Source organism: Nesoenas mayeri, assembly GCF_963082525.1.
Source record: "Nesoenas mayeri genome assembly, chromosome: 6".
In the NCBI taxonomy this organism is placed as follows: Eukaryota; Metazoa; Chordata; class Aves; order Columbiformes; family Columbidae; genus Nesoenas; species Nesoenas mayeri.
This window is the reverse complement of record NC_137545.1, coordinates 19,995,584-20,022,040: the sequence shown is the minus strand read 5'-3', so window position 1 is coordinate 20,022,040 and position 26,457 is coordinate 19,995,584. Positions and strand designations below refer to the sequence as shown.

The 26,457-nt window shown below is 38.8% G+C and overlaps 2 protein-coding genes across 4 annotated transcripts in view; one reads left to right on the top strand and one right to left on the bottom strand.

The window, feature by feature from the left end:
• The first annotated feature begins 2 nt into the window (after positions 1-2).
• Positions 3-12,382, top strand: PLEKHA3 (pleckstrin homology domain containing A3). 3 transcript variants are annotated; one of them, XM_080347239.1, is made up of 8 exons: positions 3-310; positions 3,789-3,905; positions 5,368-5,523; positions 6,193-6,329; positions 7,289-7,453; positions 8,559-8,602; positions 9,140-9,255; positions 10,571-12,382. In XM_080347239.1, the coding sequence occupies exons 1-8, from the start codon at positions 271-273 to the stop codon at positions 10,732-10,734; spliced, it is 939 nt and encodes a 312-aa protein (XP_080203365.1). In that variant the 5' UTR covers positions 3-270; the 3' UTR covers positions 10,735-12,382. The 3 variants fall into 3 exon arrangements, with proteins under 3 accessions (XP_080203365.1, XP_080203364.1, XP_080203363.1); XM_080347237.1 differs by having other exon boundaries at positions 10-310; positions 10,552-12,382; XM_080347238.1 differs by lacking the exon at positions 3,789-3,905 and having other exon boundaries at positions 7-310; positions 10,552-12,382.
• A 3,898-nt stretch (positions 12,383-16,280) lies between these two features.
• Positions 16,281-26,457, bottom strand: part of TTN (titin) — a gene marked incomplete at both ends in the record, with an annotated part of 239,913 nt that continues 229,736 nt past the window's right edge. The window contains 8 exons of the mRNA XM_080346387.1: positions 16,281-16,579; positions 16,704-16,997; positions 17,936-18,089; positions 18,187-24,134; positions 24,257-24,850; positions 24,943-25,248; positions 25,341-25,916; positions 26,156-26,455. Coding sequence (XP_080202513.1) covers positions 16,281-16,579; positions 16,704-16,997; positions 17,936-18,089; positions 18,187-24,134; positions 24,257-24,850; positions 24,943-25,248; positions 25,341-25,916; positions 26,156-26,455 — 8,471 coding nt within the window. The remainder of the gene's footprint in view (positions 16,580-16,703; positions 16,998-17,935; positions 18,090-18,186; positions 24,135-24,256; positions 24,851-24,942; positions 25,249-25,340; positions 25,917-26,155; positions 26,456-26,457) is intronic.

Sequence of the window (26,457 nt, the reverse complement as noted above, 5' to 3'; positions counted from 1 at the left end):
GTCAGGGGAAAAGCAAGGGGGGGGGTGTCGCTGAGGGGGTCCCGGGGAGCGCGGCCGGGCGCGCATGGGAGACGCGGAGCGCCCCGCGGGGCGGGTGCCGCCGCCGCGGGCCGTCGCTGCCGCCGCGCCTGAGCTGAGCGGCCCCGTCTCCGCGCGCGCAGGGAGCAGCGGCAGCGGCGGCGGGGACGGAAGGTGAGCGCCGTCCCCACGGCGGCGGCCCTTTCCCCGCGGCGGAGCAGGAGGATGCGGCCCGGCCTCGGGCTCTGAGCGATGGAGGGTGTCCTGTACAAGTGGACCAACTACCTGGCGGGTAGGCGGCGGGGCTGGGGCCTCGGGGGCGGTGGCTGGGGCGGCCGGGGCCTGCGGGGCGTGGCCTCGTCCGGGAGACGCTGCTGCCGCGTCGGGGGTCGCGTTGTTCCGCGGGCGGCCGGGAGCCGCTTCTCACGGGCCGTGTGCGGTAGAGCGGAGCGCTGGGGAGCGGCCGAGCGCCGCGGAGGCGGCTGGTGCCCCTGTGGGGCGGCGGGCGCGACGGGGCGCTTGGTCGGGGCTCCCGGGGCTGGGTTTAAGTGCTAAATGTAAAAGTCTGAATTGTCTTTTGATTTGCCTTTGCATGGTTTTTGGGTTTTTTTGAGTCTGTGTTCCTGTATACTAACCTCTAAAACAGATACAAGACTTTAGTTCTGGGTGAAACATTCACAAAATGTATTTTAGAAGTGCTGCAGACAGGAATGCACCAAATGCCTGCATTTACTATCAAAGCTGTGGTTTTGATTGCATCATCCCCAGTTGTAACAGAGATACCACCTCTCTGGAGACAGCAGTGGATAGAGGCACTGTCAAGGTGGAACAGATTTCTCTCCTGACGCTGCGATAGCACTAGTTGTCCCTCCAGAGCAGATCACTGCTGGATCACATTCTGTGCTTACTCAGGCCCTGTGTTCCACTGCTTTGACAGTGTCTTCTTTGCCATCTTGTTCTTTGGCACCTCACACGTGCTGTTCTGCTTCAGCATATTCAGATTTTGAATGTGGAGTGGTGTGAAACTCAGTGCCAAGGGTTATGAAAGGTGGGCCATGTTGCAAGGATTGTGTGTGCTTGCTGAGAATTGAACGGTACGGAGCATAATATTGCATTTTTTGGAGTAAATATGTGTCCACATGCACTGACCTTCTGGTGAAAGACAACAATTGTACTGCAATTCAATAGGTATTTGATAAGATATCTTTGTCACTTTTTCACAATTAATGTAGAGAAAACACATATAGGAAAAAGAGTGGTTATGAAAGTAATAATGAGTACAAGTTTCTTTTCAAAATAGAATTGAAATTGTCACTTTCACTTATATGACCAAAAATGTTACTCTAGCAAAAGGTAAAAGGTCACAGGTAATGAGGCGTTGTGGTGTTTGATGAAAGCTTCCCATTTGGAGTCTGTGACTGTGAATGCAGTACACGCAATAGACTGTCACATGAAAATGCAGCTCACTTCTGCTAAAAGTCAGTAACCTTCTAAAACAGCAAAATCAGAACCCTTCCTTCCGAGTGTGCTGGCCAACTGAGAGCATCCGCTCTTGCATTTCAAAATTACAGTGTGTCAGGAATTCCCTTCAATTTTCAGAATATAGGAGGGCAGCAAAGTTAAAAAAAAAAATCATCTAATCGCATCAGTGAGATTTTTTTAATGTTATAACCAACTTTCTTGTTGCTCTACTATCTGCCTTTGTAGCCAGAAATAGGTTGTGGTGTAGATGTCATTAATGGTAGAAGCCAAGCAGCAATTGAGCTTGTTATTGTTTCTGAAGCATTGTGGAAAACATTTCCTTTCCTTCTTCATTGAAAGCAAGCCAGAAATACAGGTTTTTGTTGTTGTTTTGTTTTGTTTTGTTTTGTTTTTTTCCCTCAAATAATATGGTGCATCTAAGAATTTGTGAAGTACAAGTTTATTACATACTTTGTCAAACATAGGACACTCTGCCCAATTTCAGAGCAGAAGAGGTGATTTTTTTTGCTTCTGTGAGGCACTTGTCTTCTTTTAAATCCTTTGTTTCTGTTATGTTAATTTTTTTTTCCAATACCAGAATAATGTGAGGCTGGAATTGTCCATGTAGGGTCCTTTTTATCAGAATCAGACTGTTGAGGCAGGCATTGACATATCACCGGTGCATGCACTTAGGAGATAAGGGCAGGACAGAGTCAATGTTTTGCAACACAGTGTGGCGGGAAACAAAACATTAGTGCATTTCTAAGCTGCATTTTACAGGACAGGGTCTAAAGTACAGTAATTTTATGACTGTTTGCGTATTCTTTAGGAGGTGATGTATACATACAATTTGAACTATTTCCTGTGGAAGCTGGTTTCACTCAGTGTTTGTACTTTTTTTCATTCTATTTTTATATCCCCATGTGGATCTACTTATTGGTTGCCACTCTGCATTTTAAAAGACACAGATGCTTGCCATTATAGCTAATAAATTTTAAAAATAGTTAGAATTCTATGATAAGGAAATAATAACAATGTAATGTGAGTAATGGAGCCTGGTCTTAGACGAATTAGTGTTAAAACTTGTAATGACTTAATGTGAGTAGTTTGAAGCCTCTAGCTGATTTTCAAGAGTCTGGTACCTGGTTAAGCCCCCTGTGTTATAATGCACTGTTGCTGGATGGCTGCAGCTTGCTCTGTTGGAATGGCAATTGGTAAGCACCGTGTACCACACCATCATATTGCCAAACATGTTGCGTTCTTGGCCACGCAGTTAGTGCCATTCCCAACCCTAAGCCAAGCAGGAAGTTTGGTGTCTATTTGTAAAATAGAGGGATAATCTGCTCCTGTTGTACAACTGACCCAGACTGTAATGAGCCAGTGTAACTGTTGTTTAGTTCTATGTTATTCTTAGAAACAAAGGTGATTTACTAGGAAAAAATGGTTTGCATTTAGTAGTATTAGAAATTAGCGAACCTGTTCCAGTAAGTGGTGAGATTTATGGGATAACTGTTAAAAAAAGGAGGAAAAAGAATCCAAGAGAGCTCATGACAATAATTTACTGTGTGTTGTAATGCTGCATAGAGTTCTCACAGATATGTGTGTCTATGCATAAACTGCTCGGTTTTGTAGATGTAGAAAAATCAGAGATCACTATATAATTTTGCTAATGCAAAGCTGGTGGAAGCCTTAGAGGAGCTGGTGTATGCTGTCCTCGCAGATGGACCTAGGAGTATAAACCATATCTCAGTTCCTTGCACAATGCCTGACATTAAATTGTTGTTGAGCAGTGGAACTGGGCTACTTTCAAAGAAAATGGTGTGTCAGTAGCTCAGTTTGAAATACAAAGTTTTCACTGAAATACAGTAGGCAGAGAACACCATAATATAGCAGTTGGTGACATCAGTACTTGTTTGTTTCTGACAAATGAGATCCTACAATCTTAAGAAAGTCTGCCTGAAAAATACACTTGAATGAGAATGGTTTTTCAGAGGTGTGTAATTTAGCAACCTTCAAAATAGGATTCCTTGGTGGCTAAGTTAAAAATTAATTTTGCTCTGGAATAGAGTGAAAACTGAAATACTGCGGATTTTGCATCCAAAAAGAATGGGTGTGAAATATACAATACTAGTCTGGTTATAGAGACGTGCTGGTCTTCAGACTGGACAGATTGCTTATTTTCTGGTGTGTTACAAGAATAATTTAATGCTTGCATTTTTAATAAAAGTTTTAATAGCCAAAGAGCTGAATTTGATTTGCAATTTATTAATTAAACTAAACTTTCCTGATCATGTTTTTTATCTTGCTAGGTTGGCAGCCTCGGTGGTTTGTTTTAGACAATGGGATATTGTCATACTATGATTCCCAGGATGATGTTTGCAAAGGCAGTAAAGGAAGTATAAAGATGGCTGTGTGTGAAATAAAAGGTAAGAATTAATAGGTTTCTGCTCAAGGAAATTTTAGCTGCAGGGAAATAGAACAGATCACCCAACATACATTTTGCATCACAAGTTTTTCCTCTTCTGTTCCTTTTTATGTATAGTCCAATGTGACTGATTCATAGTTCACAAATAATAATGAATGTGAATAATGAAGTGCTAACAAAGAAAAAAAATGTTTTTGACAGAGCTCTGTTTTGAGATTTAGAACCCACCATATATTCCTTTTTGTTTCATACAGTTGTGTGCATGTGGCTTATGTTTGAAGTTACTTCAGCTAGTTGTTTAGTTCTACTGCTTTTCCCTCTTTGACCGGGAAAAAGAGACTGAACCATGAATGCGTGTTTTTCAGAACAGCAGCAGTGGTGATCCAAAAGGGGATGTTCTTATAAACCGCAGATTGTTTAATCTTTTGTTTTCCTGAATAATTTTCATTTTTGTCACTGTTATCAGCTGCTCATGTGCATAGGTGGTGGATGTGTTAGTTACTAAGTGAACTGTTTGTGTCAGCCCATGCATCTAGCCTTTAGTGTACTTTAGTGTACAGATACTTTAGCAGCTGTAGGTCTGCCTCCTTGGCTAATGGCAAGGAATTGTCTAACCCTGCGCTGCTTTCAACTCTTGACCACTATCCAGATATCTGCTGATGATGGGGCTTGTGATGTGGATACTTGTATAACAAAAAGAGGAACTCCTTATTTTACATGGGCCACCTGGTATTTTTCATGTGATAATTCTATTTTGTTACTGTTTCCTTGGTGTAGATGAAATCAGTGATATGAAGTAGAAGATCCCATTTTTTTTTGCCATTCCAGTTGTTCATTTTGATTGTCATCTTGTTCTTTTGGTGAAGGGAAGATAATAATTAAAGTCTAGATTTGGTGCAGTCTCCTGCACCCATGGCTGGTGGGGAGTAGGTCTGGAAGAACTGTGGTTGCTAGCACGAAACTCAGCAGAGTATTCAGTTAAAGATGTAGTATTGAATATAATAGACTGAATATAATAGAATATAATATAACAGAAATATAATTTCTGTTTTTAGCCTAGTCCTCCGTAAATACTTGTGCTTGCAAAAAACCTCTTCAGTTTGCCTCATTTAGACCAGGTTTGGAATACAGCAGTTGTTACAGATGCACACACAGTATATTGTTAATACAGAAAGGGAACTACACTGTGCTTGGGTCTGGCCACTGTTTGGCGTCTCGTGTTCCTACCTGTTGACTTGAAGGCATGTTGGGTAGAAGGCTTGAGCAGTTCTGAACTTTTTGTTATGTTGCAGTGATTCATTGTGACTTGCTGTGTTACTATGGGATTGTAGTAAACATTTTAAAATACCTTGACCAGTATTTAATAAGTAGCTGTTACTGAATTGAGGTGTGTGTTTGCTGTTGGTGGTTTGGTTTTGTTTGTTTGTTTTTCCAAAAGTGTTTTTTTTCTCTTCTGTCATAAGTTCATGCAACAGACAACACAAGAATGGAGCTGATCATCCCAGGGGAACAGCATTTCTACATGAAAGCAGTTAATGCAGCCGAAAGGCAAAGGTGGCTGGTAGCACTGGGGAGTGCAAAAGCCTGTTTAGCAGATACCAGAACAAAAAAAGAAAAAGGTATGTGTGTTACCTAGACCATATACAATCTTGCCACTTTTTCAAATGCTTTTTTTCAGATAGTGCAAATGTTGTGGTAGAAAGTCAGTATTATTGTCTTTAAATATAAATCAAAATTATTTCTAGTCATCTATGTGGTAAATTCCTCTGTGATGTTTGAATTAAAGGTTACCTCTATTGACATCTTCTATATTAAGAAGCTGAAAATACCAGCAATTTATTGTTGTTACAAGAACAAACATACTGTTTGTAGCTGCTGTGAAGCCATTTCATTTCTGCTGTTTTGATTCTTTGTAGTTACTATTGGGTTTTTTTCCATAGTTTTTCTTGGATGGCTTAATTTCCAGCCACTCTGGTGGGCCTAAATTTTATCCACTAAATTTTTTCTACGTTTCATTGCAGCTAAGAAGGATTTCAACTTTATCTTTCTTAGTAATGTGCCTCTTTCTTAATGGTCATTGAATTAGCCACAGTTATCCAAAAGTACAAACTATCATCTGCTTCAAGTACAGTTCTTGACTAACTGCAGAATCCAATTTGCCTCAAGATTAACTGAAAGTTCAAGTGAATTTTTGAATTGATATTTCAATTTAAATGAAAAGTGCTTTAAAATTAAAATGCGTACATACATTGTATTAAAAAAAAAATATTTCCTTTCATTTTTTATAGAAATAAGTGAGACCAATGAATCTCTTAAAACCAAAATGTCCGAACTTCGTCTCTACTGTGATCTTTTAATGCAGCAAGTTCATACAATACAAGAATTTGTTCACCATGATGAGACTCACTCTCCTCCCAGCATTGAGGTACAGAATTTCTAGAATACCATTGCAGAACCTAATTATATAACAGACCTCAAGTTTCTGTTGACACCTTCTGCCTTTTTTATCTCCCTGATGTTGGGACATGTAACCTAAAGTAAATTTTTGAGTGTTCATGTCTATAAAATAATAACAGTGATTATATGTACATAAAGTACCTGGGTGATTTAATTGTAACATACATTAGGAAGCAATTATGTTATTGAGTCATTTGGTTAAAAGGCAAGAAGAGCTGCCGCAATAATTTGTCTTGCTTTGTGTATCTGATATGGGCAGAGTAGTTGAAACAATTTTGTTTGTCCATTCTTTACTTTCTTGTGTAGGAGGATATTCCATTTTGTTATCAGTGAAAGCTGGTGTTACAGGAATTGGAAACCTGTGGTGTAGTTAAGTCTCTCTGAATATGCACAAGTAAAATTATTGTAGTATTTCTGCTTTTGAGTGAAAGTTAGTACTGGAAATCATGAGTGGCTTCATTCTTTATACTTTTAAGCAGCTCATGGACAATATTGTTGTCCGCTTAGGACAAAGTAAAGGGTTGATACTTAGTCACAACACAGCAAGTTGTTTTTAATTTACAGCAAGGTGAACTGACCTGCAGGTGCCTTGCACTGGAGCGATAAAGCTGTTTGCACATTCTGCTGCAATTCGTTTCGCTGAACCATCTTCTGACACTTGTTAACCAAATGTTTGCAGTAAAAACCTTATGGCATTGTTGGGTGATACCACAAAGAAATTCAGATGTCAGAAAATTACAATGCTGTCACATTATTTTGCTTAAATTAACCGTATTGGAAGGTGTACATTTGATTGTATGGGAAATGGAAGTTCTTAGTGGTATTGAGGGAAATGAGTGTGTGTGGAAGTGGTGGAGAGGGAGAGTTGTATTTGCATCTTTTCTTTTTTTTTTTCTTACCTATGCTTGTGCTTTCATTTATTTTCAGAACATGAATGAAGCCTCTTCCTTGCTTAGTGCCACATGTAATACATTTATCACAACACTTGAAGAATGTGTGAAGATCGCTAATGCCAAGTTTAAGCCAGAAATGTTCCAGCTGCCTCACCCCGATCCCTTAGTTTCTCCTGTGTCACCATCACCTGTCCAAATGGTTTAGACATTTTGAAATACTATTTTTTCTAAGTGCCATATTGTTGGTTGGATGGGGGGAGGAATAGCAGAAGACTATGCTATTGCTATGTGCTATGATATCAACAGCTGAAATCTTGACTCTGTTATGATCAGTACTAGTCCAAAATATAAATCAATGATTTTCCATTCCAAGTCTTTGTTTGCTAGGCTTTACATAACCAGAGTAATTTATCTTACATGTCAAGATTCTCAGATCGACTCTTTCTTTGTTTTTAGAATGCTAGCTGTACACTGATCTTAAAGTTCATAACCTTGCTTCCTGTTTAAACACATAAGTGCCTTGTGGCTTGAAGCACTTCAGCAAGATAGTGTATATAATTCAAAATGTTTGTGTTAGTCTAACATGCCCTTACTTAACAAAAAGGTAGATATTGGTAAAGATATTACTTCCATAACTCTTCAGTACTGATTATTTCCCTTAGAAGAAAAGTGTATGTGGAATCATCTTAAATGACTTCTCGATTATACTTACAGATTCCAAGATGAACTGTATTGTGGGATTTTCTTGTGGGAATCCCTTTCTTTGCACTTGGGTTGCTTTGTCTCATCAATCAACTTATTTATAAAGCTGATCATTATTGATTTAAATCAATAACTTTCTTTGATATGCATAGAGATTTGGCAGTGATATCAGAAGAACCACAAGGAATCAAGAGGAAGGATTTGGTTTTCTTGTGTATTGGGGAATTTAAGTTGGCCTTTGTTAGAGGAAAAATGTCCCGGTGTTTCTGTATATCATAGCAATTAACAAATGGCTCTGTCAGTAACTTTGGAGCAAGAGAGAATGAAGTCCATAGAAAATAAGTAGTGTTTCTTGTAGTAAACTATGTCCTGTGTGATTCCTTTAAAACTTCTAATACTGGTGGAAATCCACCTGTTTTCCTATAGTTAAATCGGATTTTTAACCAAGAATGGTTGCTTTTAATTAAAACCAAAATTGCTGTATCTCTTTGTAGAGACTGTAAATAAAGTAAAATTTAGTGTAGGTATGCGTATTATTATAAGTAGCTTGTGACATTTTTTGTGTGGTTTGTTTTTTGTTTGTGTTTGGTTTTTTTCCCTAGATGAAGCGTTCCATTAGCCAAGCTGGTCCTTGCTATTCAGAAAGGTAAATTTATATTTCATTAAGTTTTATGTCTCAAAAAGCATCCTTGAACCTGCTAGCATTAAAATCAAAATGTGAGAAAGATTGTTCACTTGGGGAAAAAAATTAAGTAGCATAAATTGATCTAATTTTGAAAAATAAGGGTGCGGATTATCAGTCAGTGGCAAATAATGCAGCTGTTGTCTCTTAATACACTGTAAACATTTCTTTATGCTTCAAAATTTATGCAAATGACATTCTGACATTCATGAAATTAGACATAGAGCTTGAAACATTAACGTTCTTTTTGGGTCAGTATTTCAGATTCTCATGTTTTCTTCTGTATGCAAAGATTACTTTACATTTTTATTTCCATTTTCAGGCTTTATAATTGTGAAAATTAATGTCCTGTTGAGTGTGTCATTTTTAGTTTGGTATAGTGAAAAGCATTGATACCAACAGTTTAATCTAAGCACGAAAATTATTTTAAATTTAAGATATATTAAGTTTGTGTGGATTGTTACAGATTTTGCTTACTAAGAGATCTAATTTCTTTTGTAGGAATAATCACTCTGTAAAAGAACCAATTTCATCCCTTCACCAATTTTCACAGCGGCGCAGAAGAACGTACTCAGATACGGAATCTTACAGTGATGCTCCCTTTGAAGATTCTCAGAGTAAGTTTGGAAGAGGGCTGGTGTTCTTTTGTGTCTTTCTGTACAATTTATTATGTTGTTTACAGCAGCTGATATAGTGCTGATATCAGCACAAGGAAAAAGGTCCTCTTAGTTATGCAAAATTTCAGTTATAAGATTCCTATGTTATAAATCAAAGCACTTGCACAGTTTTGTTAGGTGGCTGACATTGCTGGCTTTCATTTGTGTTGAAAAGGGTCTTACAGCTGATCAGAGTATTATTCCCTTCTGATTAGATGGGCTTACTGATTTAGCAGCCAGTTCTGTGTTTTTTTTCCTTTGGAATCCTGCTGTCATTTTGACTCCATCCTACTCCTCTGAGGGAGACTTTAACGTGACTAGTTCTTCTTGACTAGTTCTGGTTTAGTCTTGCTTCCTTTTGGAGGGCCTGGTGCCTTACCTGGATTGAAAAAACCTGAGACCTGTGCATTGCTGAAGGTCCGTGTGAGCACGAAGAGGTACTAATGCTTTACATTCTACCATGGAACAAGTTTTTGCACCTCCACACTGTTTCCTTGGTTCCCTGATGCTCACGTGTTGCAGGGTGACCACCTCTTTTGCTTCACTCATCAGCTGCCAGCATGTATCCCGAGCTAATAAACCTTGTTTAGATCTATTCTGTGTCTCATCACTGATACAGGTGCTCATCAGTCCAGCTTCCTATAGTGCAAGGCTTTTGTTGTTACCACCTGGACATTCTGGTGTTGGTAACCCAGTCCAACTCTCTTCAGGATTGCTGAGAAGAGTCTTTGTCATGTGTCTTTCTGCTAATACTGGGCTTTTTTGGTTCCTTACTGTGTAGCCCTAGTTTCTAGCTCAGTTTCTCTGATATTTTGTTTGTTTGTTTTTGTTTTGTTTTGTTTTATTTTCTTTTACCGTGTTAGAAGCTCCATCTGCTGCCTTCCAGATATCTTAGTTATTTCTCTTTCTTGTCAGGTAGCCTAGCAATACTCAGCTTGGAGTAAGTCACCCATTTCATTTTAATAATAGAAAAAAAAGAGTTCATGTATTCCTCATACAGAATACATCTGCACCTCACAGATTACTGTCCTTCATAATGTAAAAATGATGGTGGAAAAAAAGAAATTACTTAATTTTTAGTGCCTGAACATTCTTAATATCGATCGTCATGATATTAATTGAAATATTTCAGGAAACTCCAGTGCAATTATGCTGCTGATTGCTTATATATATGAAATGGTTAGCAAATAGAATAACTGACAGACTGAGTGAGGTTTTTTGGAGTTGAAAATTAAATATTTATTGATATCTTCGTAGGATCTGCTCACTGTTCTAGAAGTGCTGTCAATGGAGATCTGGTATCATCAGCCATTCCTGAAGAAAATAGATCAGTATCAAAGGAAAGATCTGAACTGGAAGAGACTCTTTCATCCTTTTCTTCTTGAAGAAAATGAAAGTATTCAATTTTCTATAAATAATGCTATGCAAAGGCTGCTGTGATTATACTGTTGTTATAGGAAGTAGTCATTTCCCTTTTTAGAAGGATTTCTCTGCACTTTATAGAATAACATAAAAACTATCTTTGAAGTGTATTTTATCTTTATATAGTTTATTTGCAAGAGTATTTTCCTAATATTTCACAGTTTGAATGTGCATTTTTTGGAACAAATGATGGCTTAACAGATAAGCATCCACATTTGTAAACGTAGCTCTTTTTAAAAAGTGTGAAGGTCTGACTGATATATTAGTAAACCTGCAGGTTATAAACTTTAGCAGAAGGGTTTCATTTTTGCTTGGAGAAAACGCAAATTGTGCCATGGACCTCTTGGTCATCCACCAGGAGGGAGCTGTGCTGAGCCCTGCAATGGCTTTGGTGCCTGTGTAAGGGCTGTGGGAATGGGCACTAGTGGGTCTGCTCTAGCAGCTTGACAGTAATGGACATTTGCCTTCTTTGAAAATGTAAGGATATACATAATCCGGTCCTTATTTTTAGCCAATGAAAGTAGAAATATTTAGTGTATTTTTCTAAACAAATGTATAAAAGTAACTTAATATGAAGCATTTGTACCAAACATTGGATATTTAATAATTTTTATTTATTTATTCTTTTTTGCATCAGAAATTTCTACCTACTTTCACTTCTAAAGATCTACTAAAGGCTTCAAAATGTGCATAAATTATATCTGGGGTGTGTAGTGTCACAAGTAGCTAATGCAGCACTAAGATTTACTCTGCTCACTTAAGATGTGTTTTTAGCAAGTATTATAGAAGCAAGAGCTGAAACATTAGATCGTTAAGCTGCTGTTGTAATGAATATTTGTAGTTATACATATTTATGACATATTTATACAAAAGAGAGCTTTGGTTTTTTGCAACTCCTTTATATCCCTTGAGGATGGTATACACCAGGAGATGGATTCTGCTCTCAGTTACATCAGTGTAGATTTCCATTAACTGTGAGATTGGAGTCTGACCCTCTTAATGATTAATGAGTAATGTAGTATAACAGTGCCTACTAGCACCTTGGTCCATGAGGTTGTTAGTTTTGGGTATTCATTTAGGGAGAAACTTGGTCTATAAAGGGTTAGCTGTAGAGCACTTTAAGCAAGCCATTTACTGTTTTTGATTTACAAAATTGTGAAATAAATGTACAGGGTTTTTTGCACTCAAGCACATACCAAAATTGATTTTTATAATCAAATCTTCTTTAATTTGGTTTAATTAGTCTTCCTTTTGTGTATATGAATAATATGGTGTTTTTGAAGTGGGCTGGAAAGGACAGATGGGAATGGAATGGAAGCTTTCCTGATAAATTTCTGTAATGGTGATTTATCTAAATCAAAATAGCTCCAAACATTGGGGAAAACATATGAGCCATTTCCCATAAATGAAAATAGCTGTTTATAAACCATTATGTCAGGGTTGACTGAATGGAATGGCTCATACAAGTAAAGTTATTTGTGGATACCAGCTCAGAGCTGTCATTTGGGCTCAGTTCTGTCAGTTTTCATGCAACTAGCATTTGCAAATGCATATCAGCCACATACATGCTTGTACATTTTTTTCTGAATGTTTGCTTTAATGTATTGTGTATGTCACTTATGACAACTGTAAAAGTAAGTATTAAAAAAGATGTTCAGAGAAGTAAACCACGAATTGCAATGAGTGTTGTCTTGAATCGTGTTCTTAGAGCTGCGTTTTGAAATTTCACTGAGGTTTCTGCCAGTTTCTACAGTGGTAAGTACATATGCCATTAACATATTTTTCTGGCTTTCAGCTACTACAAATTAAATATAATAGTTTGGACTTCACATTGTGCAAAAAAACTCTTGAGACTGGTAAGTGCATGTAGTGGTAGTAAATAATAATTTTAAATACAAACACAGATAGGATTGTTTAGACAAAAGTTGTAATGATTAGATTCAAGCACAAAATCTGCATATAATTACTTCAGTACTCTTTTGGATTTTTCTATTTCACTGAAGCTGGAATGAGGGCTTTATATATATGCAGCACGTTCCTGCTGAAGTTAAATTGGCCTTTTTATACATGCCTGTGCCAAACTCTGTGGCATAAATCCTAAAATGTATTTCATGAAATCAGTGAAGATGCTGTGCCATCATACGTTTCATGTCTGGAGCCAAGAAGTTATTTCTGAAAATGATACTTATCTGGCTGTGTAGTAAGACTAAAAAAACATAAGGATGCTGTTACCTTTTCATTTCCAAGTTTGGGGCAGAGATTACAGGGAATGCCTGATTGTATCATTTATCTTTCTGGTGGAAAATAGAAGCTGAACTTCAACATAGAATGTGTAATTAACACTTCTAGTTCTGATCTGAAATGCTTCTGAAGAGATCAATCTGAACCCAATTCCATTTTTTAAATAGTATTTATCACTTAAAGAACATAACTATACTACATAAATTTAGGTGACAAGCAATAACTTCTAGTTACCGAGTTATAGCTCTGAAGTCTCTAAATATCAGATAATTAGAAAGGGATTGTGTTCAACTGTCTTACCAACTTGTACTATAAGAATTAATGACCAGACATTTAGTGATTTGGAGAATTGTGAATATTGAGATGACAACATTCAGGGGCTTTACACTTCTGAAAACTAATGTTTATATTTCCACTTAGTGTATAATAAGTCAGCTTTTTAAAATATTTTTTTTTCCCTGTAGAAAGCAATCTTTGGGATGAAAATACTTGAGAGGTTGCATCTGCATAAAAAATGTATGTAATTTATTTTAAAAGTGAAATCACAGCCATTTGTGTTAAGATTATTTTAATAGACACTAAGTATTCTGATTTTTTTTATTTTCATTTTTTTTTCTTTTTAATCCAAGCAGGATAACGTTACCACCTTCAAAAAGGGGTAAGAAAAGTAAACAAACAAAAAAACCCCAAACAACTAGAGAAGGTTTAATATTTTGTCAGGAATGTGATGGTTTTGGGTTCTGTTTGTATAATTTTCTCCTGTTGAAGGGAAGAGTTGAAACTGGAGATGATGGTAAAGACTGAAATGCAATGTTAAGATGAGGGTTTCTTGTCTGCTAGTGGTAAAATGAATCTCTTAGTGTTATGTATGTCTATCCACTATCACAGTTACTTTTCTCAGGCTGCCAAATGTAAAATGTTAGTAGAGAATATATAGTCCTGTAGTAGAACTTACACAACAGCACATGCCACTTTGCTGAAATTTTTTTCCTTGTGCTTGTTAATTTAAAAATTCCAATATTTGACATGAATATAGTAATAATTTGAAGTGTTCATTGCTCATTTTATGTTTAGTGTATGTTTGTTTTCTATCCAGCAACTGCTCAATCTGTTGTCTCAAAATGTTACTATTTAGGGATGTGTTCTGTGAAACCGAACACTGAAGCTTTATGTTGTGACTTTACCAGTGTCATTCTATATTAGCATTCGCTTGGCAGTCTTGTGAAAAAACTACTGGCTCAGCAGGTTGGCATGTAAAGTTCTTTGTTAAAGCTGTGCTTCAGCAAAGCCTCTAAGTACTTTAAATCCTATTTTTAGGTGTGTGAGTGACTCATCTGGTTGAAGTTTGGTGTGCTTGCTTAAGTGTTGTGCAGAGCTGGGCCAGAGAGGGACGGGCAGAATGAACATGCTTATGCTGCCAGCCCAGTGTGCTTTTCTCTTGAGCGGGCAAATATGTCTCAGCTCAGTAGAGCCCATGGAAGACCAAGTATCCTGTAGCATTTGTGGAGAAGAGTCCCTGCCTAAATCTGCAGATGCTGTCACTAGTACTTTCTGCTGAGACAACTGACTAGTGCATTTTTAGTGTTAATTTTGTTACATGCCTGTGCACACAAAGTTGTCTATTTTTGTGTCTTGTATTCAGTTGTTTGTTGTTCTGTTTGGTTTTTTAAACACCTAATGGAATCAGAATGAGAAGCTTTCTTGAGGTGTTTGCTTGGTTTGGGTTTTTTTAGTGCTTTAAATATTAAAATAAATGGCCTTTTACTCCTCATTTTTATTATTCTTTTACTTACTTCCTTAAGGAAGAATTACATCTCATATTTTTGATTGTTTCTACATGTTTCTGGTTCCATCACTTTAAAAAGTCCCAAAACTTAGCTCTTCTGAAATCCTTATTTTTACTGTAGTCCTTGTTTCATCCCCATTTATTAGTTTCCAGCAGTATCTGGATAGCTAGTGGTTGATAGTAAATAGGCTTATAGGAAATAATTTAAAAACAAGTCTCCTTCTATAGGTATGTCAGCTGACTCGAGAGACGAAGGACTGATGGCCTTTGATCACCCATGGGAGGGCATAATGCTTAGGCATATGCTAGAATTTATCCTTTGTCAATGAAGAACCTGGGAAGAATTTTATTTATTTTTTAAGAAGTCTGGGTTTTTTTTAAGGCTGATGTTCTGGTGGCCAGGCTGTTTCTGATAGATGGCTGCATTTTCAACAGTTAGCTACCCCGTTTACACTGGGAAATTGCATTTCTACCCAGTCTTTTCTTTCAGCAAGTCTTTTTCTGTAGTGTAGTACAGGAACTCTAAAACCAGCATAATAAATAACACAGTCTCGCAGATTTTTATGGTGCAGAAAGCATGCTTTATTTCAATTGAACAATTCTATTTCAAGGAGGTTCAACAGCTAACAAGTCTTATCACTACATTAGGAGAACTAAAGCAAGTTGAAGTGCAGGGCGGTATTTGGTGTTGTAACAACAGTTTGTTTTCAAACTGTGGTTCATTGCTTAGTTGCCCGGAGGTGACTACAGGATATCTACTACTACCACACAAACTCAATCACTGCACCCTATGAACCTCCCAGAGGGGGTACTGCTGCTGCACTCGAGTACCTGAATAGCTTAATTGATTCAGGGATGGCCAGGTGATGTTACTTTTTTAAAGCTATTCAGGCAGTCAATGTGTCAGAAGCAGTACACAGACAGTGGGTGAACAAAGTGCTGGCCGCTTGCACTTTGTCCAAAAATTGTCAGTCAGGTATGGAAATTATGACACAATCAGATCCAATGTAAAACATTAAAGCAATGCTTACAGGAGGGTAATTGCAAACACCACCAATGCCTTACATTCCTGATTCAACATAAATATTTGTGCATGTATGAAATACTATGCACAGTATCATCTCTTAGGTGTAGGTAATCTTCAACAGGGAGCCTCTCTACCTGTTGAGGCATTCTTAGACATCAACAATGAGTTGAGGCGCAAAAATTAGTTAAATGTTGAGCAGGGTAGTCGTTTGCTAGGAAACTTTCTCCTACCAACAGTTAGTTCCAAAAGTTACGTTTCAAAATGTCATAAAATAATTGGTACAAAACTTCATAACCGTTAACTTCGGCTATATACAGTATGTACATGTCAGTGAAAAAAGTGTTTAAAATTCTTAGGTCAATAATGACTATAAGTCATAATGTATAGCTCTGGACTTTGTCTCATTCAGGTAGGTACAAAAATATTTTTTTTAATATTTACAGATCAGATATTTCAGTCCATATATGAATCACTTGTAAAAAGACAAGTGTAAATAATACAGATCAAGCTCTAAATTGATCGAATATTAATATTCACAGAGGCAGAATCAGTACCAAATTCATTTCCTAAATTCAGGGTGTAAAGTCCACCGTCGTTCTTCTGGACATCCATGATGATCAGGGTGGTTAGATCTTCACTGGTTTCAATGTGGAATCTGCCTTGCTGGTCCTGACTGGTAATCTTTCTCCCTTTGCAGTACCATGTTATTTCAGGAGCAGGTTCACCCGAAAAGGCACAAGATAGTGTGAGAACTTTTCCTTCGTCGATGCTGATATCGGATGGGAGAGCTTCAATTTTGGGTGGTACTCCTTTACAAAACAGGAGAAGAAACAACGTGTTAGTCTGTTTTCACTAAGCCTGGCAGCAGCTTTATTTGAAGGACTACTTCAGGGTATTAGAAGCACTAACTCTACCAGGAACTGTATTGCTCACCTCTCAGACCTGATTTAAGCATTTTACTAGTTGAACTCTCCAGTTGAGCCATACTAGATTTCCCCATAATACTGCTGGAGCTCATCTCTACAAAGGATTCTTTCATGGAAGACATGCTTTTGGCAGACATGCTTGCAAATTTCATTTCAGTCATGCTGCTACTGCTGAAACTGCTGAATGAAGCCTCTTGTTTAGAAGAAGCCATTTGAAAGGACTGAGAAGAAAAACTTTCGTGCATGCTTGCGTCGCCACTTGTCTTCAATACTACCTCTTTTGGAGGTTCTTCAATTAGAGCTGGGGAGCATCGCAAACATAGAAGGAAAAACCAACAACGACACGTTAATGAACAAAGTCATGCAGATCTATATGGTTAATTTTACAGAAATGAAGAGACACCATAGTTTGCTTTCAATGGAAATCTGCAGTGGAGTATAAAATTCTTTACAATCATTTGATTCAAGATCCAAATCACAAACAGTAATTTATAAATGAAACAAGTAGGAAACAGAACTGTTACTAATACGTATAAGCTTGAAGGAAAAACATACTTCAGAAGAAACAGGTTGTCGCACAGCATTTCCTATTAGAACCATTACTGGAATTAGACACTGAGAAATAGTGTGTGTTCAGTTCATGTTTGTAGAAGCTGTGAAACATTGTTTCCAGTTCTTACAAGCATGGTATAGCAGAGCCTGTATTTCACTGCATTTTTCTGGAGCTCTGCAAGGCAAGAGAAAAGCTCAAGCACTGTAGCTTTCCTTTAAACCCAAGCACAGTCATCACAAGCAAATCATAGCAATGCTTTGATGCTAGGAACTGGAATATGATATAGCCAATATAATACTAAACCCAGTTCAGTTATGGTTAAGTTATCATAAAGATTTTCAACTGTGGAATTACTTTGTTTTATTGGAACGGATTCTGTTAGTAAATGAAGAAAGAGTAATTGCCAGCACCAAGGTCTCAGCACAGTCATCCTAGAAGGAATGCTCACAGCCTTCTGTTAACATGCATCTCTTGATGTAATAGAGCATTTGTGTGCTCCTCTGTGGGTGTTATGAAGATTTCTAATGCTGTTTTAGTTTTGTATTTATAATATACAAAAGAAACAGGAACTTGTTAAAATACCTAAATCAGCATTACCAATGCCTTTTATCATAAGTCATTTTAGTAGATAGACCAAAGCAAATAGTTGTGATTAGTATGAACACAAGACCCTGGCACAAACTTACGGAGTACGGTCAAAGATGCTGTAGCAGAGCACTGCCCATGGTAATTTTTTGCTTTGACTGTGTATTTTCCAGTGTCACTCACGGCTGCATCTCGAATCTCAAGAGAATATATATTTTTAGAACGTGATACTCTGATGTGCGATGAAACAGCAATCTGAGGAAGGGAAACAAAACAAAACAAAACTTTTTTAAGAACAGTTTTATGGATAATTCGATTTTTTTTCAAGTAAATGTATTAAATAAATGCTTACCGGTTGATTATTCTTAAACCACTCAATTTCAGGAGAAGGATCCCCAGAAACTTCACAGGTGAGCAATACATCTTGTCCTTCATTGACATTTTGAGACTTGGGCTGCATGATAAATGCTGGTTCATTGGAGCGCTCTTTAGAAAAGGTCAGAACATACTGGCATTTAATAATGCCTTCATCAGTTTTACCCTCACAGGTGAGTATACCTTCATCTTTACTACTAGCCTTTTTGATAGTTAGTGTGTGATCACTTCCAGAAACACCGTATCTGTAATCATCTGAATTTCTCAGCTCCATTCCATTCAGCACCCATTTTACTTGAGAGGCACCAGGAATGTTGGCTTTCAGTGTCACTTTCTGCCCTTCGGACACTGTCATTTTAGTTGAAGAAGCTTTAATTTCTGCTTTCGATTGTTTGACATCTTCAGTAACAGTTGACTTTTTAATGACTTCTTGAACTGCTGCTTTTTCTTCAGTTGCCACTGCTGATTTCTTCTGGGTAGAAACTGTAAGCACCTCTTCTTCTTTCTGAACTGATTTATGAGTTTCAGATGCACTTTTTACCTGAGAATGGATATTTTTAAATACTTGGCCAGTAAACTGGAAGTTAGTTTTTGAAACACCTCCTTCCCCAGTAATTTCACAGGTGTATTCTCCTTTATCAGATTCCATGAGTTCATGGATTTTAAGCTCATAGGTGCCATCTGCTGCATAATGAAACTTGAAATGATGGTCTTCTTTCAGTTTTTTGCCATCTTTATACCAAGCCACTTCTCTGACACTTAAAACGCTGCTTTCAACTGCACAGGATAACTTTACCTTATCTCCAAGAATTTCTGCTTTCAGTTGCCGTTTTATCTTTGGTGGAGAAGCAGTTGGTAATTGTACTTTCTCTTCTGGTACTGTTTTGTCTACAGGTGGTGACTTTGCTTTTGGAGGGCTACTGATGGGTTCAGGAGATTTCACTCGTTTAGGAGATTTAACTGGCTCTGGAGACTTCACACGAGGCTCAGGAGATTTGATTCTTGGAGGTGATGTAATTGTTTTTTCAGGAATTTTTGTTCTTTGAATGGTCAAAGTAAAATGTGCCTCCTGTCTACCTTCAGAGTTTTCCACCACGACAGTGTAACTTCCTTCATCTGACATCTGGACTGAAGAAATTTCAAAGGTAGACTTGTACTGTGTTCGGGTCACTTGGTAGCGCCTTGAAGAAACAATGGGTTGACCTGCACGGAACCATATTATTGTGGGTGCGGGTTCGCCGTCAACGTCACAGGAAAATCTTGCAGTCTCCCCTTCAGAAACTGTAATTGACCGTGGTTTTGTAAGGATTGTTGCTGGCAGAGTGCTTTTAAATGCTCTGTGTACAGTCCTCTCTTCCAGTGATTTTTCTTCAGCTGCAGTGATTTTTTCTTCAGAAGAAGCATAATGTTCATATGATAAAAGTGATTCTCTTGTTGCTGACATTTCTGATTTCACCTCTCTTACTGAGGAACTTGCTTCCGTAGCAGATGCTTTCTTAAATGAGGAGATTGCATATGCCTCTGTTTTTGTCAAGTCAGGTAAAATTGACCTTGGTACTTCTTCATCTCTCCGCTGGGAAGAGTATGTAGTGTAATCTCCTCCAGTAACATCTAGTGTTGCATAGTCAGAGCATTCCCCTTTGTAGTTTGTGCATACAGCCCGGTATGTTCCACTGTCATCAATGTGGCAGTCGAGAATCTCCAGAGTTAATACACCACTGGTATTAGTAAAATGTATCTTACTGCTCTCCTGGAGCTCAATACCATTGTGGTACCACTTCACTTCAGCAGTTGGTTTTGACTGGACATTTAGAATGAACCTGGTATTATGGCCACACGGTACCCGGTGTGAGCGCATTCTCAGGGTAATGCGAGGAGCATGGTCAAGGGTGAAAGGCTGCTGAGTCAGAACTTCATATTTCCTTTCCATAGTTTTCTGAGTTTTCAAAGCCGATTTCATGGACTCATATCTAGAAAATATATCAAATCTCGCCATCCTCTCAAACCGAGAGAGTGATCTTTCACTAGAAACTGGGCTAGGTGAGCGTGGTCGAGTTCTCTCTGGTGTCGGGGATCTTCTCTCGCTTTCTTCAGGAGGCCGTGAGCGAGGTCTAATTAATTCAGATACAGGACGCATCAACTCAATGTAAGTTGGAGAAAGAGATCTTCTTCTCCTTAGTAACCTAGAGGGAGGTGAAAATTCTCTGTGAGTGTGTTGCACCATTTCTATTTCTTCGTCTTCTTCTGATGCGATCTCAATTATTTCTCTTTCCCTCCTTCTCCTGAGTCTATGCTTTTCCTCCTCTGCCATATAGTCAAGTTCACTCCTGTATTCAGAAAGTCGTTGAGCAGTGCCAACAGGACGGAGCAATTCTTCATCTTCTCTTTCATCCATTATTCTTTGCTTTTGTTTAGGTGGTCTGTAGGCAGCCCTGTCATGGCGTTGACGAAGCTCTGCATAGCTTGCGCTGGTCTCAGGTTTAGTTGGGATGTGATAAGTTGAATATCTCAGTTCTCTTTTTCTTTCTTCCTCTGAAGTGACCTGTGCTCCTGCAGTAGAATACCGAAGTGCAGACAGTTCAAAGCGTGGGGGACTTCTGCTTGGTGGGGAAGCAGAAAAGCCTAACTCCAGCTCTTCTTCAAGGCGCAGTCTTTCCTCTTCTGTTCTCTTCATGGCTAAGTAGTCATCAATAGGCAGGAGTAATTCCTCATCAGACAAGTCACCAAGTGATCGCCTTCTTGGTCTATAGTAATATTCATAATCTGGAGATGGAGTACGCCGACGAGCTGGTCTCACAATTTCAAGGTCGTCTTGTGTTAGCTTTGGTATACGCCATTTAGGCTTATACTGATCAGAAATGCGTGGCAGTGGCATCACATAGAACTGCTCCCACCTGGAAAGACGTATGCGTTTCTGGCGTTTCTGAACAGTTCTCTCAAGTTTTCCTGGCATTTCGTACTGGTCTCGCAGCCTCTTGTACCACTTCATGTCTGACAGAGGCACAAAGTGTTTAATGTTCTGATCTTCCTCAATAGTAGTGCGCACATGTTTACGAGGCTCTGGGACCTCGTATGGCATACGAAGTCTTCTTTCTTCTTTCTTTTCTTCTTTCTTAATTTCATATTCACCTTTGACAGTCTTAGTGCTAACAGCTGGTTTATATAAGATAGCAGCTTCTCTGAGAGCCTCTTGTGCAGTTTGTGTCAGTGGAACAACTTCAGTGCCAGAAAGGATTTCTGCCATTCGTAAGGTTTTGTCAATTTGCCTCTGTACATGCTTTTCCCGCTCTTCTTCAGTCTTGTACTCACGCTTGATATATTTCACACGTTCAACTTTAAGATAAGCCTGGCAGCTTGTAGATCCAGCACTGTTCGTAGCAGTAACTCTGTAATAACCACTGTCTTCTGGTAAAGTATCTCTGATATGCAAAGCATAATAATCTAAACCTTCATGAACTATATCGAAGTTAGGTCCAAAGGACAGAGGTTGACCATCTTTCTCCCATGTCAGCGTTGGTTTTGGTACACCAGACACCCTGATCTCAAAACTGACATTTTGGCCTTCTTGACATTCAGCATTTGCCAGCAGTCTCTTAAACATCGGCCTTAGTGTGGCATCTGCTGGAGGTGGATGTGGAATCACAGTCAGCTTGGCTTTGCAGCTGTCTTCGCCATATCTATTGCGTGCCACAATACTGTATTCAGCATCATCCTCTTCAGTGACATTATTGATGACAAGTTGATAAAGACCCTTGTCTGATTCAAAAGTATACTTCCTGTCATCATCACCAGGTTTGATTTTCTGGCCTGATTTGTACCACGTTAAGCGAGGTTCTGGGTGAACTGTTATAGTTACTCCAAACCTTACATTTTCTCCAACATATGCGGTGCGGTTATACAAAGGCAGAGTAAATTCTGGTGGACGCTCTAATAGTCTCATAGTATCAACCCGTCGTTTCACTTTCCTAACGGTTCTGCATCTGTAGTGCTCAGAAATTTCTCTCACACCTTTAACAAAAAGTTCTGCATAAGAGCTGTCTTCACCATAGTCATTTACTACCTTGCATCTGTAGGTACCATCATCAGATTTAGAAACGTCTTTGACATACATGGTTGCCACACCTTCTTCGTATTTGATTTCATATTTCTCATTGCTTTCTAATTGCCTCATACCAAAGTACCATGTGACTTGTGTGGACTGATCATAGTTTTCAATCCTACACACATATTTGGCATGCCCTCCTTCTTCTGTAACAGCGTGTTTTATCTGCCCAGCAATGGGACCAATTTCTATTGGCGCAACTTTAACTTTAGCCACCGTTACACCTTTCTGAGACCTAATGGCACCTCCACAGGAAATGCGGGCTACAGACACAACTGTGTTCCACTCTTTCTTTACAAGGGTTTGATAGTAACGCCTGTGCCTCAAGGTTTTGATGGTTTTAGTGCTGATCTTTTCTGTCTGCTGTTTCAGCCACGCATGGTTAAGCGCTTCAGCAGCTGTCATCCGAGCTTTTCTTTCCTTTACTAGGAGGCGATCAATGAAGTCCATGGCCTCAATACTTATGTCTTTGAATGCTTCATCATCAAAGTTGTATTCAGCATTTAGAATATTTTCAATAACTTGTTGGTTTGTTTCAGCAATGAAAGGATTAAGGCCACTGAGAAGTATATATGTTAGAGCACCAACTGACCACATGTCAGTAGCTGTGCTGACCAAATCATGATGATGTACTTCAGGTGCACAATATTCAGGAGAAGTGAACTGGAGTCTAAAGCTGTCTCCGGGCTTCAATTGTCTGGCTTGACCAAATTCAACAATTTTAATTACAGAGCTTCTTCTTGTGAAGTAAATAATATTGTCTGGTTTAATATCAAAATGTCCAATGCTGTGGCGATGTAAAAATTCTAGTGCATCACAGACCTGACGCACGTAATTTACTATTTCTCTTTCATTCAGTTCAAATGAAGCTGTGCAGATTCTTTCAAAGATGTCAACTCCAGAAATGAATTCAAAAATCATGACCAGTTCTTCTAGGCTCTCAAATGATTCATGAAGATACAGGATATTTTGGTGCCTAGCAATGTTTAGAATGGAAATTTCTTTCTTTACCAAAACCTGGTCAGCACCCTTTACTTTGACAAACTTGGCCAGGTAGGTCTTTTTTGAAACTGTCTCAACACAGCGATGTGCAATGCCAAACTGTCCACGTCCGAGCTCTTCTGCGATCATGTATTTGTCATAGAGTTCCTTTGTAGAATGGTGAGCTGCTTTGCCTGTGGTGATTTCTCTGGTCTCATCAACTTCTTCATCATAGTTCATTACTCTGGTCTTATCTTCCTTTGTTATAATTGGATCAGTAGGTTCAGAAGGCTGGCTTTGGCCAAACTTGTTTTCTGCAATTACACGGAACTGGTACGTGGTCTTGCCAAATAGGTTCACCACTGTGTATCGTGTATCACGAGCTTGTGCAACGCGAATCCATCGCTCTGCTGTTGTAGCACGTTTCTCAATAATGTAGTTTATGATCCTGCTACCACCATCAGTAGCTGGTTCATTCCAGGTTAAGTTGACTGAATCCCTTGAAATGTCAGTTACCTTCAGACCTCTTGGTGGATCAGGCACATCAGCCACATCTAATTCAACTGTTTTTTGGTCAATTCCAAATCTGTTTTTGGCACAAACAATGTAGAACCCTGCATCTTTTCTGTCAACACCATTGGGGAAAACAAGAGATGTGAATGATCGCGTAACAATGACTTGGTAGTGTCCATTAGTATCAATGAGGTCTTGTCCCTTCTGCCATGTGATCACAGGTTGAGGCTTGCCACTGAATGGGATCTTGATGCTCACTACTTCCCCACGGAGGGCATGAACAGCCCCCATGCCTTCCAGGTTTTTGGGCAAGTGAATCTTTGCAGGAACTGGAATAGAAAAGAGGAAGAAAAAACAACACATGACCAAAAGCACATGAGAAAAGTACCAACAGTCTGTATATTCAAAGCTTAAAAATAATTTGTCTTAGGAATCAAAACCCTTCATTCACCTTCAACGTCCAAAGAGGCAGTGCCAGACACAGATCCTCCTTGGTTGGTAGCTCTAACTTGATATACTGTGGCATCATCATCCGTTACATTTGTGATGACCAGTTGATGATATCCACCCTTGAATTCCTGTATCTTGATCTTTTCACCATCTGGCATGATTTCTTTGCCCTGTTTGTACCACTTGACAATTGGCTTAGGATGACCAGTGACTTTGCAGACAAATGTAGCATTAGCTTGAAATTTCACATTCAGATTCCTTAGTTCTTCCTTGAAGTGGGGAGCTTGAATTGGTACATCAGATTTTGGAATGACTGGTTCTGATACCTCACTCCACTCACTTTCACCACCAAGATTTTCACATTTTACACGGAACTCATATTCAAGACCTTCAATAAGATCTTTCACAGAGTAGACGGTTTCACGAATTTCATCTGTAGTTACAGAAATCCACTTGTTCTGTTTTTTCTCACGCTTCTCAAGATAGTAAGTTCTAATCTTTGCACCGCCATCACTTGCAGGTGGCTTCCATGAGACAACACAAGAATCCTTTGTGACAGCACTTGCTACAGGCTGACCAGGTTGTCCTGGTTTTTCTGTGAAGAATAAAAACGATCAAAAACTGAAGTGAGCTTGGCCTTATTAATTACAGGGGCAGACAGAAATTGATATTTTGGCAGCCACTTACCAAATGGAGGCTTCATAACAACAACAGATGAAACTTCCAGTGCTTCACTAATGCCGTATGTATTCTGAGCAGAAACACGGAAATAATAGCCTGCGTTTTCAGTTAAGTTAACAATTCTACAGGTTGTGCCTGAAATGCTTGAAGATACAAGTTGCCATTCTGCTCCTTCCTTGGCTTCACGTTTCTCTATGATGTAATTCGTTATCATAGCACCTCCATCATCCTCTGGTGGTTTCCAACTTATCACCACAGAATTTTTCAGTATAGACTCTATAACAATTGGCCCTACTGGCTTATCTGGCTTATCTGTAAAAGAAAAAGCATGATATTTTTAGTTCTTTTATCAGTAAATATTTGAGAAAATATTCCACAAAAATACTGAAAATAAAATCAATTACCTTGTATTTCCACATTAAGTACAGTATCAACTGTTCCAAATGTGTTACTGAGTTGCACTTTGTACTTCCCAGCATGAGTTTTGTGCTGGACATTCTTAATAGCAAGATGAGTATAATGCTCTGTGTTCTCAATAGTAACTGTTTCTGATCCTCTCAAAGGTTTGTTGCCATGGAACCAAGTTATTGCTGGTACTGGTCGGCCAATATACACAACATGAAGGCGGAGGGTGCCACCTGCACCTGCATAGTATTTCTCTTTCAATGGGAAGCCAGGATGGAACTGAGGAGGAGCCTGCAATAGTAGCTTGGCACTAGTTTCAATTTCTCCAACATCATTGGTAGCCATACAGGTATAGAGCCCTTCATCCTCCTGTTCATCTGTTAATACTGTCAGTGTATGGTTGCGTCCATCAGATGACATTTTGTATTTTCGGCTTTGCACCAGTTCTTTGCCAAAGCGGTACCATTTAATATCAGGCAAAGGTCTCCCGACAATCTGGCATGTCAGCTGAGCTGATTCACCCAGTTTAGTGGTAACATCCTGCATTTCTTTTCTTAGGGCGGGTGCTTCTCCAGCTATGACAAAGAAAATTAAAAAATAATGAAGATTACTATGACATTTTCCTCTGTATTACTGGAAATATATTTCCATTTATACTTGTGCCTATTATACTTGAAAGACTATGCTTTAGGACAGCCATTATGGCAAATAACATGCAGAACAAATAGGCAGCATATTAAATATGGCACCACAGGTTATGACACAGCGAATCACAACAATATCACCACAAATATAACAGTATCTTTTTGCTTACATGTTAATTTAGTTTTCACTGCCATAGCAGTCCTTCGAGGTCTGCTGAGGCCAGTCTGATTTTCTGCAAAAACACGGAATTCATATTCCGTAGCCTCTAGTAAACCTCCTACTGTAAACTGCCTGTCTTTGATGCGTTCTTTATTGCATTTTTTCCAGGTACTTTCTCCAGACTGGCGATATTCAACCCAGTAGCCAAGGATCTCTTTGCCACCATCACTTTCAGGTCGTTCCCATTCTAATGTGATGCTGTCTTTAAATATAGAAGTGATCTCAATTTCTCCAGGTTGGCTTGGTTTATCT

What these genes read in the sequence shown, in the direction of transcription:
- PLEKHA3 (XM_080347239.1), top strand. Translation starts at nt 271, where the DNA reads ATGGAGGGTGTCCTGTACAAGTGGACCAACTACCTGGCGG. An exon ending in ACTCTCCTCCCAGCATTGAG is followed by an intron (nt 6,330 to 7,288) that starts GTACAGAATTTC and finishes ATTTATTTTCAG; the next exon opens with AACATGAATGAAGCCTCTTC. An exon ending in TCCCTTTGAAGATTCTCAGA is followed by an intron (nt 9,256 to 10,570) that starts GTAAGTTTGGAA and finishes TCACTGTTCTAG; the next exon opens with AAGTGCTGTCAATGGAGATC.